The 13,392-nt window shown below is 38.4% G+C and overlaps 2 protein-coding genes across 3 annotated transcripts; one reads left to right on the forward strand and one right to left on the reverse strand.

The window, feature by feature from the left end:
• Positions 1-1,883: 1,883 nt before the first annotated feature.
• On the forward strand, positions 1,884-4,057 carry dynlt1b (dynein light chain Tctex-type 1b). Its single transcript, XM_005730978.1, has 5 exons — positions 1,884-2,013; positions 2,160-2,201; positions 2,568-2,691; positions 3,007-3,084; positions 3,866-4,057. Exons 1-5 carry the CDS (start codon positions 1,990-1,992, stop codon positions 3,934-3,936), a joined length of 339 nt encoding a protein of 112 aa, XP_005731035.1. The 5' UTR covers positions 1,884-1,989; the 3' UTR covers positions 3,937-4,057.
• On the reverse strand, positions 4,051-11,741 carry tmem181 (transmembrane protein 181). 2 transcript variants are annotated; one of them, XM_013910350.1, is made up of 17 exons: positions 11,400-11,741; positions 10,154-10,257; positions 9,959-10,026; positions 8,949-9,039; positions 8,714-8,835; positions 8,462-8,578; positions 8,257-8,337; positions 8,033-8,132; positions 6,982-7,112; positions 6,798-6,889; positions 6,643-6,700; positions 6,310-6,412; positions 6,168-6,219; positions 6,004-6,086; positions 5,627-5,716; positions 5,460-5,526; positions 4,051-5,356 (listed from the first exon to the last, which is right to left on the reverse strand). In XM_013910350.1, exons 1-17 carry the CDS (start codon positions 11,531-11,533, stop codon positions 5,272-5,274), a joined length of 1,578 nt encoding a protein of 525 aa, XP_013765804.1. In that variant the 5' UTR covers positions 11,534-11,741; the 3' UTR covers positions 4,051-5,271. The 2 variants fall into 2 exon arrangements, with proteins under 2 accessions (XP_013765804.1, XP_013765805.1); XM_013910351.1 differs by lacking the exon at positions 11,400-11,741 and adding an exon at positions 10,539-10,711.
• Positions 11,742-13,392: the final 1,651 nt, after the last annotated feature.

Genomic DNA, 13,392 nt, shown 5'->3' on the forward strand with positions numbered 1-13,392 from the left:
TGATAAACAATAACAACCAACACATACCTACTATCTCGCTCCCTGTCTCTTACCACCTTCTTTTGGGTGGGTTTAAAAAAAAAGCTTTCCACCTATCCTTAATTGTGTCACTTCCCCACTTTTCTAGTTCGTGCCAATATATACCTTCAAATTCTTTCTCTATTGCCTTAACTGTTCCAATTTCTCCCCATTTATACACCCCCGTTATGAAACCCTGTCTTGCTTTCCATAATTTAAGCTTTACAATTGATAACAGCATACAACGTACTTTATATTGCTCTTTTCCCACTCCCTTAACCCCGAACGAGGTGATTTCATCATAAGTCACGTTTTCCAAGCACTTATAACTCCCTTTTACCCCGTCCCCCTGATAAGAACAGATACTACACTTGATCTTAGCCAAAAGGCCGAGAAGCGATACCCACATATCGCACGACAGAAACGACTCATTCTGCTTACTGCAACTCTAAGTCATGGTTACAATGAAGAACACAGTCGCCTTCTAACAAATGGTAGAGGACAGGTCATGTTTTACTGACGTTTTACCTCCGAAACATCACAATGTAACTATGGTCGGCATGTTTCAGTTTTTAAACGGCGCCACATATATGACGACACTTTAGTTTCTGAAACGCCGGTCAGCGCATGCCGGTTAATGAGATTCAAAATCAGGTGGTCGCCTGCAGTCCAATCAGCGGTCGTTGAGACGGAGCGTCTTCAATTCATTTTTATAACTTTCTTGGCGTTATAATTGTTTTCATAATATGATAATTAGAAGATGAAAGAATTATAATACCAGTATCGTGCGTTGAAATGAAACGACGAAAATCAAATAAACACGTCTATGATTGTTTAAGGTTACACAAAGACACACTTCCACCCTCAGGTGTACAGACAGAAAACTGCACAAAGTCTACTCTAGACCACAGTAATCTACTGTAGAGTACTGACACTGGATTTGCAGCAGTTTCTAACCATGGAAGTGGACATACAAAACTAGCTTAAATAAATTACAATTATTTCTGCATTTTTGTAACTTTGGTGTGAAATGACTCTTCCCAAAGCCTGACAGGGTAATGGCTTTCCTGGGTATTTCTGAGAAGGGTGAAGTTGGCCAAGTCTGAGAAAACTTGCAGCTGGAGGTTGAAAGTCTTGGTTTATCTTTTCTGCATTTGTATTACTTTAACGAACTAACCCCAGTGCTATTTTTAAAAAAACAACAACATAACAAACAAACAAAAGAAAAGCGAATACATTCTTTACACTTTACCTTTTTTAACAGTTAGCAAAACACCCTTAGGTTAGAAAACACACAAAAAACAAACAAATAAAAAAAAGTAGGATTAACTATAGGAAAACTATAGAAAAACAAGTTTGCAAAAGCAGTTTATGTAAAGTTAACACAATAATCAGTCATTTTACTGACCTGTCACTTAACCTCATTAGTTGTAAAATGTTCCTCCAGATATTCCTCTTTAGTACCACTTGCTTTTTCAGCCTTTCCTTGCCCTTGTTCCAACGTTTTTGAGACTTGTTGCTGCCTTTAAAATCAAAAGGACGTGCTACCAACTTTTCTTCCTTATACCGTTGCTTAACCTGTTTATTTTCCCATTATATCGTGCCACAAGGAAAATGTATTTGTGGGTACGATTACCGCTGAACGGTATGAAAAGGTTTTAGAGTAACACATGCTCCCATCCAGAAATGGACTTGAAGCATCATGAAAATTAATAATAACAACAACAATAATAATAATAATAATAATAATAATAATAATGTCATTTTTCGTCATTTTTATAAAAAATGTTTGGGTTTTTTTCTTTCTTTTCTTTGTTTCTTTGATATTATTTCTGTAAATACTTGTGTTTTCCGATGAATTAACGCCTGTTGATACCTCCCTGTACAATTTTCTCTCTTCTGGATACGCATTTATTGTGAAGGAAACCTACCGGAAGTGATATATCTAGGTTGCTCCGGGAGGCCGAAGCCATGGACTATCAGATAGAAGAAGAGGTGGGTTTGTTCATAGAAACTAGTTGTTGTTGCACGTTTTTCCTGTCACATACTTTGAATTCGCGTGCAGACTACGTTTCCCTGAAAGTGTGGTTAGAAGGCTGTGTCGCCTAGCTAGCTTTAACGGCGCTTTTTTCATTCAACAGGCTGGGTTCGTCGTTGAAGACGTGAGCACAATCATAAAAGAGGTAAAAAAAAAAAAAAAGTTGTTGTTTTTTTTAAAAACAACCCTTGGCAGTGTTGGTATTTTTAGTTTCACCCCCAAAAAGCTCGAGTTTAGGTTCTATCGGGCCTTGACTTTCAAATTTGTGTGTAGGAATGACCGGTTGCTAAGGGCACGGTAGCGGTTGCTAGGCAATGTCTCTAACTGAACAGTTATACAGTACTCCACTAATTTGCCCTACCATATTCACTCCTTGAGGAAAACTTTTATTAAAAGTCTTAATTTTATTACCTTTTAAAAATAATAATAGCTGTATAAGACTTATTGTAAGCTGTTTGATTACTGTGTTGATTACTTTGTTTTTTTTAATGATTAAAAAATGTCTGTATAGTCGGTGGAAGCAACCATAGGAGGAAATGCCTACCAGCACAACCGAGTGAACCAGTGGACCACCAGTATAGTGGAGCAGTGCCTCAGTCAGCTCAGCAAGCTGGGAAAGCCTTTCAAATATATTTGTATGTGGACTCCTACCCGTGAAATAACCACCTTGTGTCTCTTGTGGTTTTCAGTGGACGTTAAAAAACAATATATATGTTTTTACTGGATTTCTAATTCTGTTTTATCTGGATTTTTTTAAACACATTTGACTTTATTGTATGCATTTTATTTTTATTTCAAATTAGTATTATTTCATGCTGAATTTTATTTTATGGACTTATTTTATACTTCTAAGTGCTATAAAATAATGTGCAATTTATGTTTCTCTGCTACAACAAAGGAATTTCCCAATGTATTTTTTTTAATCTTATTATCTTCTCTTGTTCTGTTAGTAACCTGTGTCATCATGCAGAAAAATGGAGCAGGTATGCAAACAGCCAGCACATGCTTCTGGGACAACTCTACCGATGGTAAAGACAAAAACACTTGTGTATTTCTCATGTAGAATGTGTTCTTTTTTTAAGTTATTGGTTTATCAATGAAAGGATTTGCGTCCCAGACTGTGCGTGTGACTGTTTAGATTGTATTTCAGTACAACCTCAGATGAACAGCAATACAGTGATTTAATAAAAACTAAGCGCAAGTGCAACAGGAGAATGTAAAATACTAAGTACATATTTGCTGCATACATTTATTTATGCTTTAAGAGAGTGTAATAGTATCAATAGTATAATAATCAAATACACTTCATTAACTGATCATCAGCAACTGCAATGATCAGCAAGTGTGATGCCCAAATCTCTGCCCGAGCAGGTTTGGGCAGTTTCGTTATTACAATGTTGAGGAGGACAAATTCCAGTAATACCATGGAGAAGCACATCAGTTGTTCTTCATCTGAACTTGTATTTACATCATTTTAGAAGCTGCTAAGGACCCAGTTATTTTTATCATGTCCTAATACTAAAACTTTTGAACTAAAACAGAACTGAACAACTGATATCTCAGGCTGTTAATCATGTTTTGCACATGATTTGCTAATTAAAAGACAAATTCAGATCTAAACTCCCCTGATGTAGAGGCTTAATCAGGGCTCAGAACAGTAAAGATGAATACAGAGGAACTGATCATCTTAATAACTGATTCATGATTTATATTTTTAGTTTTCTGTGAGAAAATTAACCCCTTATTTTCTTTGATGGTATAAATTTAACTCCGCTACTTACTGATATAATGTAATGTTATACCCAACAGGAAGCTGTACAGTGAGATGGGAGAACAAGTCTGTGTACTGCATTGTCAGTGTATTCGGGCTCGCCATCTGAACCTACATCACCAAACCCAGTGATTGTGTCCACATTTTTGAGAACTCCCGCTGTTTGTTTTGGGATTTTGATATGTTCATCTTGTGTGTTAAGAGAGATTTATTAAAACAGATGTGCCTTATGTACATAGTTTTATTTACACAACATGACATGATACTGCTACATGTACAAGCTTTATCTTTTGAAGCAACAAATATTGCAGGTATTTTTTAAACACCAAAAACCACCCAGTTTAACCACCTTAAACTAACAAAAGCTACACTTGCACTGAAAGAATCAGACATGTACACTAATCTTGAAGCACTTACAATTCTTAAGATTGCAGTCCCATTTAGAAGAAAATTGGGTGATGTAGAGACAAGGCACCATCTTGGTTAAAATATATATTTACAGAGAAGAGAAATACATTTGTTTTGGCCAATTTGTCAACTTGACCTCCAGCTTTAGGCAACTGAAAAAAATGGCACAGTTTCCCACATTGTAAGGAAATATGGGCAAAGCTGCTGGGGGAAAAAAGTTTGCTTCAAAACAATCCAACAACTACTGTACATGCTGGGATAAAGAAACATTTAACATGATAGGTCTGTAGTCCATTATACTGCTGTGAGAAAATACATGCAATGTGTCACAAAATACAGTGTCATCACTTTTTTGGCAAGATAAATAAAATTCTTGAAAAGTGCATTTACATATAGCTGCTTTGCCAAAAGTAGAAATAGTGAGTGGTACCAGCGGTCGAGTTTAAGGCTCTCTGTATTCAGCGTCTTGAAGACAGCAGACTCCCTGTTTACATGTCGTGTCAGGACAAGCGAGCCACACTGTATCTACTTTAAGAAGCTCATGTGCAGCAGATGCAGCATTACCTGTAAATGTCACTCAGCTCTGACCAGATAAGTGACTTCCCATTGTTCCCAGAGTGGAAAGAAATGGCATTAACACAAGAAAGACAACGGTTGTTTAATACAAGGCTTTTTTCTTTTTTTTTTAAAGGAAAAAGAAATTATGAAGAAATGATGATTTCACAGAAACATCCCTGGTTAATATGAGTCCTTTTTCCTGATAATTTTAATCATCAAGTTGAGAAAAAAGGCTGGCAATGGGTAGGTGAGGGTAGGCGGTTTATAGATTAAAACAAAGTGTTTGTTTCCCTTATTTTCAATTAAGAAAAAAAGTCTGAGTGGCTACATCATACCTCACCATCCAAAAGCAGTACATTCAGTAGACATGAACCGTTTTAAAAATATAATTATGTACACTTTGGAGTACATAAATTCATGTGCATCCTTTTTGTACATGTGCACAAGAGTTTCCAACGTGGACACAGTCAGAGATACCTCAGTCACTGTCACTCTCATCCTGGTACTTGGCAGTTGCTTTGATCGCACGCCCGTTTTGTAAAGGCATGTCTTCATAATCACTTCTGAAAAAAAACAAGAAAAATATCAGGGGGTCTAGTATGCTTACACTGAGTTTACTCTGCACAATTAAAAAGGATTTGAAAGGCGAGTAGATAAAACACCTACCCGTATATCACTTCGTCGTCTGAGTCATTTAGCATGGAGAAAGCTGGATTATCCTTCAACTGGGAGTCTGGGAAATTCAACATAAAATTTGAATTTTAAAAAAAAAAAGCATGCTGGAAAAGCGTGCTGGTATAAATGAGCAACAAAGAAACTTCTATCTAACTCACCATAAAGTGCATTTTTCGAAGGAGAATACACAAATGCTAATGTGTACAAGTAAAAGTTGAGCAGGCCATAGAAGGACAAAAATTCAGCTGGTATGTTTTGAATTAAGGAACAGTGATGATCAAATGGACTAGTACTTATATAGCGCTATTTGAACACTCATAGTACTTTCTTTACTACAAGCCTCATTCACACACACATCCAGCATGTTTTTCAAATCAGGGTTCAGTATCTAGCCAAAGGATCCTTCAACATGTAGACTAGAGGACGTGGGAATTGAACCACTGGCCTTAGAGGACAACCCACTCAACCTCATGAACCAATAAATATGCCAAGTTGTGATGCAAATGTGCACAAATGAATACAAGTCAAAGGATATAGTTCTGGTAATGGGTGGACAATTCAGCAACAAAGTTGTCTTGAAGAGCCTTAGCACCAAACCTCAGGTAGAGAATAGCCATGCTGCGGGAGAAAGAGAGGTTAATCAGAAACACAGAAATAGTGAAAACGTTAAAAAAAAAGTTTGCTCTTTGTTGAACATACCTTATAATAAGAACCACAAACGTCAGCGCTGTCAGAAACTTGAGCCGGAGATCTGGTGATCGAGAAGAGACAGCTGGTTAACACTTTTACATTAAAAGTTGAAGTCGAATCGAACGCTGAGAGTTGTGGTGTGCTCTGATACCTGAGTAAGGCATGTTCTTAAGTTCAGAACAAGCTCTGACAATCAGGAATATCAAGTATAAGATGTAGAGGGCGACGACAATCAGGAAGAAGACTTTCATACCCTTTAAAAAAATAACAAAGGGCTCAAAATAAATGAAAGTAGACCTGAAGCTATTTCTATGTAATATCTATCCATAAGGACATTAATCAAATTAAAATGAACAAAAATTTATAAACTTTAGTCTTTTAAATGACAAATTACAGATAACACATTACACACTGGATAAGAAATTTCTTCAGCTTTCACTTTATAAGAAGCTGTTTAAAGAAGTGCTAACGGTAACAGTCTTACCTGAAAGTTCGCTATATCCACTTTGTACTGATAGGTGGGATCTTGGAGTTCATTAACCCTGAAAATTCAGATGGAGTAAAGCTTAGTCTGCTTGTTCGGTATGCATATAAATCACAAGTTCAATGAGCTGGGTTCTGTCTGGAGGTCGTGCTTACGTTTGCCATATGCCCAGAGTAACTGCTGACAGCCACAGAAGACCGACGATAACCAGCTTAGGCAGGTAGAAAGTCAGAAATTTCCTCTCACCCTGCAGAAGCAAAACACCAAGATAAAAGATTCATGTTGGTGTGCTAAAAATGGAAGGAAATCACTGAAGCTGCAGATTAATACTGTACCCACCTGGACTCTGATGCCGTGATAAACACAAAGCCAGAAGAGCAGCAGAGCACACAGGAACAGTGCCTGAAAGAAGGTGTCCAAGGTCCCTGGAAACCAGCTGTTCACCAGGAATGACAGCGGGAAGAAAGGATCTGAACGATGAAAACAAACAAACTGTTGAGTGTGTACACAGAGAGGTGTATGTTTTCTTATAGAAATTATTACCCAAATGTTCTTATTGGATGATTTATGTTTCTGTAATGTGTCAGGTGACGTGTTCACCACGCTTCATATCACCTGTTTGTAAGAGTCAGCTCTCTACAACTTTAAATACACATGCATAAATAAATAAAAAATATATAAATGGCAACTAGTCTCTACAACTCAGATATAATGTTTGTAAGTGGAAACGTATTTTAATTTAGTTATATCCATTTTCTCCCACTTATCCAGAGGGGGCACTTTACACCCTCTGTCCAGCCACTCCAACAGCTCTTCTTTCTTTAGCTCCTCTCAAATGACTTAGCTCCTGACCCTATCTCTAAGGAAGAGCCCAGACAATACTCTGAGAATTCTCATGTCCCTCACTTGTACTTGAATACCCACAGCATGTGACCATACATAACCATACATGAGGGTAGGTAGAACGGTAGATCACACTCATCTCTACTGTCACCATAATATACTGCATCACGGCAGACTCATGCACCAATCCACCTATCAATCTCCCACCACCCCTATCTAGCTGAGAGCCACAGCCTCAAGACTTGCAGGTCCTCATCCTCATCCCTGCTACAAACTGCCCCAGTGCAAGGTGGAGGTTGTCACACAATGAAGCCAACAGGACCAGCTCATCCACAAAAAAGTAGAGATAAGATGCAAGACCACTGAAATCGATCCCCTCCTTCCCCTTGGGCACATGTAGAAACGCTGTCTGTCAAAATTATGAACAGAATAGAAGACAAAAGACAGCCCTGGGAAACTCCAGCTTTTGTTTGTTGAGTTGGTGCAATCGGCTCCAGGTGTGTAAGTGACAGGTAAAATGTGTCCTCAAGTGAGAAGAGAAACTTACCATTGTAGAGCAGCAACAAAGGGAGAAGAATAGACATCCACTTCTGCTCTATCCCCCAGTCTCTCATGGAAAATTTCCTCAGTGAGTGAGCAAACATACACTGGCACAAACAGGAAAAAGTACCATCAGTTATCCCATCTGGAAAAAGCTTTTGGTTTTAAGTGCTATAACAGGACAGAATGTGCAGATCAAACTGAATGGGAAAAAAATTATCATGTTCTTACGGTCACCATGAAGGTCAATACCACAAAGACAAACCGGAACCAAATTTCCACTTGTGAGAAGGTGGAATTATATGTTTTCCACTGAAGAGGGAAAAACAGGGGAGCAAGAGAGAGAGGAGTTCAAAAGCATGCGAGTTACTTGAGGCCTTGAGCAATTTAAAAAACAAACAAACAAACAAAAAAACCTGGGATCTTTTTAACTTACCACAAACTTAACCTTGATGTCATATGTGATATTTTCAAGGCCTTTGAAGCTCACCATAACCTGGTACTGGGTGTAGTTCAGGTAGCCCAGATGCAGTACAATGATCTCATCGCAATTCTGTGAGGTGAGACAAAAAGAAAAAAGCAAAACAACACATGCTCAATAACCATCTGCACTACTTCTTAAATGTGCATCTAAAATTGTCTTCTCTGACACACACACTGCTGTGAGAGCAGGCTGACCGATACTTACAGCAGCCGCGCAGTGCAGCATCCGTGACTTAATGCGCCCGTTGTTGATGTGCATCACGCTGGCATCCTGCATCACTCCCTTCAACTCAACGTTGATCTCAAAGGGCTGCTTGAAATCTCTCACTGACAGCACAAATAACAGTAGTGTTACGTGGTGTTACGCATATTATACTAAAAGAGAAAGCTGTCTCCACCCCAACACAAAACTGTAAAAAGCTCAATCTGTGGTCTCTTACTTTTGCTGTTTTCAGCCTGCATCACACATGTGAGCCACAGCTGCTGATTGTAGGTGGTCAGGGGAGAAGAAACTAGATGAAAGGGCCCAGTCTGAAAACACATAAAGAAAGGCACAATCTGTTTATACATTTATTATTATTATTACTATTATCAGCAAACTTCAATTATTAAAAAATTTCACAAAAGGGGACGCTCAAATGAGAACGCTTTTCTCAGACCAACATAAAACAAAATAAACTGCTACAATCAATGACAATGTAATAAACAAACATAACAATAACATGCTTCGCTAAAGTATCCTTGGGCAAGATATTGAACCCCTAAAACCTTCTGATAAGTTGTGAACTTTCAACGACACGCTGTTAAAGACACAGTTGAACTATGAACATTAAGGTGATGTAATAAAATGTGCTTCTTATCAAGGTGCTGCACTGACATACATTTTTAAAGAGCTCTTCAAATAAAGATTATAACCTATACTAACAGAGTAAAGTGAATTTGTAGAGTGAAATCTGATTAATTAATGATAATTAATAATAATAAAGCCTGGTTAATGCAAACCAACTGATGGTTAATCTCAAAGCCTTAAGAAGATCATCTCTGCAGCAAGAAGAGATTTCATTTCATTTCACTTTATAAGCCATTTAATCCTATCCCTTTAAAATTCCAATTTAAGCGAATCACCAAGTTCTCCGTGACTGCATGAAATAGCACAATAAAAAGACACTAGGGAAAATATCTAGATTTTTAGATCTAGATATTTTTAGAAAATAACTAGATTTTTGCAGTCTATCTTTGGGACATTTAAGTTTCACCACAGCAAAACAATATCAATATTGTTAAGAAGCGTTGTGTAAAAGGAGTCTAATTCTCCAAGCAGTGACTCTCTTATCAACATTTTCCATCAAATTCAAAGTAATGGGCATTTCCTTGACTTTTCAACAACGGTCCTCAAATATTTTAGTGCAGAACTGCCGATGCATATCCTTCTATCTAACAAATGCCTCACCTTAACAGAAACGTTTTTTGCAAGGAACTGGTCACCATTGTGCTCCTGCTCAGCAATAATCCTTGGACCTACAAAATAAAACACTTGTTAAATCAGTGCAACATCCCAGAAACCTAACCTAACCTCAAACAGGAAAAGACAGGCGATGGCTGGTTTATTTTAACGTCTACATTTGAATGATCACTGTCATCATACCTGTTATTCCTATGAAGACTGTGAGGCCGAAGCACATCAGGAAGACCACGAAGACTAGCACAAAATGTCTTTTAGATAGGGTGTACAGCCGCATGGGAGCCAATCTGTCACGGGGAGACAGTCACTGGGGTTATCACACACTAAGTAAGACATCCACACGAAGTAAGTAGCACGAACGAAACCTGGTGGTGAATATTTGCTTAGTGGTTTCGGTGTTAGCTCAGAGGCTGTTCAGAGACGGATATGTCAACAGTGATTAGCTCCCATGCTACTTCATGCTAGCAGTGGTTGATCCCAGCAGAGCCACACAGTGCCTCTAACGCTACTTTTCGTGCTTGTAAGTACTAGTGGAGTACTTCGAGGATCTCGGCTGGACAAATCTTACCCGTACATGTCCATTTCTGTCGGTTAGCGACGTTGGTCAAGTGAAAACCCGTGAAAATTTCGCAGTGAATCCACATCCGCGTATCAACATCACTCCACGACAACTGGAATGCAACGTCATGGAATGGGAGGGGCGGAGTCTCGTGACGGCAGCAGACAGGGGAAAGGGGTCGTGAAAAGGAGGCTTCTGGGAGTGAAGGAGCATCCCATTGCCTCCTTTGTTTATCAGCTCACTAACGTTTAGTACCTTAACACTATGCAAAGCGTTACATACACTAAATTAATTTAGTGTTGTACATTACATCGATATATTTAATCTATGGTAACAGAGCCTTATTTTATTCAGGCGTGTGATTAAATATCTTCAAAGTGACGGCTGATTGTAGTTTCGCGCAGGCGTAGTGGGAACACATCGCATGTCGAGCGTTGACTTCTAACAACCGGAGTGATGAAAATTATATCTCTCACGAATCATACAACCAACCATTTGCTTTTGTACAATTAAATATGGCTTTTAACCGACATTAAAATACATCTAAAGAAATACATTTCTACAGGGTAGCACTTGTTGCCTTTGGTAGAAATCGTACCGCGTTTAAATTGCGGATTTAGCTAACATATGTGTTCTAAGTGTATGTCGGCAAAGGACTCAGCCTTTCCCGTTTTCCCCATTTATTTGAATTCCTCCTGCCTTATGGTTTAGAAAACCACTGGTTCTGTATAACATTTTTTTTAAACGAAAAAAAGACGGATGGCTGGCGTCACGACAGAGATGCAAGATATTTCTGATTTAAAACGCAGACGTACACAATGAAAGTAAACCCACCATGCATGTGTGTATATTTAAGCTAGAGGCGCCTACCTATAAAAGCGGTCATCGCGATAAGGTGTCAGGTCCTCTTTGAGCTCATTGTAGGCCTCCCGTATTTTCCTACAGAAATACTTGAGCTCGCTGTACAGAGGGTTCTCCAGGCCGGACGAGTAGTCGGTGTCCATTATTATTATTATTATCACACCCGAAATGGCGATGAGGAAACAATCCGGGGGCCTCAGTAAAAGGCGCAGTCACCTGTCACGTATTGTTACGTGCGTAAATTAAAAGTGCAGCCCAAGCCGTTTTGTTTGTGTGGCTTCAAAAAAAAAAAAGGGCTGTTAAAACAAGAAAAGAAGAGCGGGGGGCGGAAACGTAGAGGACAGTCACGTGATCAGAGTTCAGCACCATGGACAGAGGCTGTTAACAGGAAGCTACACTGGTCAGTAAGAAGTGTCTGTGGAGCCGTCTTTTAGCTCTAACAACCCCCATAGACCACGGTTGCATAAAATAAATTAGTAAACAATTTATTGCGTCTTAGCGCAATCTGAGTCACACTGATTGACAGGAGGTGCGAGCAATCACTGAAAAATGGGTGGATTCAAACATATAGATAATATAGGGGTTTTTTCCCCTTAACGTAAAGACAAAATAACTAATTTAATTTATTCTACAAACTGGCATTACACAGCCAAACCATTTAAGCACATACACAGTTTAATAAACTCTAAAAACTGTAAAATGCAAACAAAAAATAAATAAATAAATTATATGACAAAAAATGAGGTAAAAACTGCAAGTACAAATCTAAATACAACAAAACATGAGATAAATTCTTAATTTTTATGCGCGCTTTCTCATAAATATTAATTACGGTAAATGAAGTGTGCGATTAAACTCGAGGCTTTTTCTTCTATTTTAAAATATTGATAAAGTCTCCTTTAATAAGAGGAATTAAGTTCTTTTTTGTCTGTGCTATAGGAAGCTGTGCTTTGGGAATGTCCACAGGTTTATACACATCTCAGTAGCAGAATCTCAGACTGTACATGTATTAAATTAGTCAAAATTACGACGTTCTTTGTCTTTTCTCAGCAGTAAAAGTCATATTAATTGGTACTATCAGTGATGGCTGTACAGGTGTGTCGCACTCGCCACTTTCAAAGAGTCTGCTGTCTGAGATAACAGAACCACCTTGTGTATACTGGTTCAGCAGCTGCTTAGATCTGATTTCAACCATGTGGACGTTTGCCTCAGTATTCAATGTTGAGGTCTGGGGTCAGGTTCTGTTTCTCTCTCTCTCTCTGTCCAAGGATACTTATACTGCATTGTTTGGGAACACTGTCATACTAAAAAATCTGGTGGTACTTTTCCGTGTTCATAATTCCATCAAGTTTGACAAGCTCTTCTACACCACTAACTGAAATGCATGTGTTTGACGGAAGGCTGTGAACACTCACTGTTGTACCTCTTTCGTGAACTCTTCTGCACATATTGATAATTTCAACAAAACCATTTGGATTCATCACTTCATAATACACAGTGCCACTGATTAGCAGTCCAGTTCTTGTTTAATTTGGCACACTGCAGCCTTTTCTCTATGTTTTCATTTCTTAAGTGTGGCTTCTTGATAGTCACCTTTTCATTGAGACCATTTCTAATGTGGATTCAGTGAACTGATGGATCAACTGAAGAGTCAGCTGCTAGCTCAGGTCCTGGATTTTCTTTCCCATCTTGTAAGGACACGACTTTCAGATACCGTTCATCTGCTGTAGAGTGTTTTTAGGCCACCCACTTCATCAGCTTCCTTAAATGTGTTGAGGACACACCATCCTATGATATATCACGTTTCGGGCTAATAGTACTTTGGAAACCATTTGTGGTAAATTACAGATTCAATAAAGAATTTTTTTTTCCAGCAGGCTGATAGCAACAAAGTAACTAAAGATAGCAAAGAACAAATGTTAAGTTCTAAGTTGTTTGCTATATAGACACAACACTGGTTCATCCCGCCATTTAGGTTCCTGTTTTAAGCTTGAATGATCCA

Source organism: Pundamilia nyererei, unplaced genomic scaffold (genome assembly GCF_000239375.1).
Source record: "Pundamilia nyererei isolate P.nyererei 1_Seehausen unplaced genomic scaffold, PunNye1.0 scaffold00041, whole genome shotgun sequence".
Classification (NCBI taxonomy): Eukaryota; Metazoa; Chordata; class Actinopteri; order Cichliformes; family Cichlidae; genus Pundamilia; species Pundamilia nyererei.

What these genes read in the sequence shown, in the direction of transcription:
- dynlt1b (XM_005730978.1), top strand. Translation starts at nt 1,990, where the DNA reads ATGGACTATCAGATAGAAGAAGAG. An exon ending in ACTATCAGATAGAAGAAGAG is followed by an intron (nt 2,014 to 2,159) that starts GTGGGTTTGTTC and finishes TTCATTCAACAG; the next exon opens with GCTGGGTTCGTCGTTGAAGA. An exon ending in TGAGCACAATCATAAAAGAG is followed by an intron (nt 2,202 to 2,567) that starts GTAAAAAAAAAA and finishes ATGTCTGTATAG; the next exon opens with TCGGTGGAAGCAACCATAGG.
- tmem181 (XM_013910350.1), bottom strand. Translation starts at nt 11,533, where the DNA reads ATGGACACCGACTACTCGTCCGGCCTGGAGAACCCTCTGTACAGCGAG. An exon ending in GCAGGCTGAAAACAGCAAAA is followed by an intron (nt 8,836 to 8,948) that starts GTAAGAGACCAC and finishes TTGTGCTGTCAG; the next exon opens with TGAGAGATTTCAAGCAGCCC. An exon ending in TTCGAAAAATGCACTTTATG is followed by an intron (nt 5,527 to 5,626) that starts GTGAGTTAGATA and finishes TGAATTTCCCAG; the next exon opens with ACTCCCAGTTGAAGGATAAT.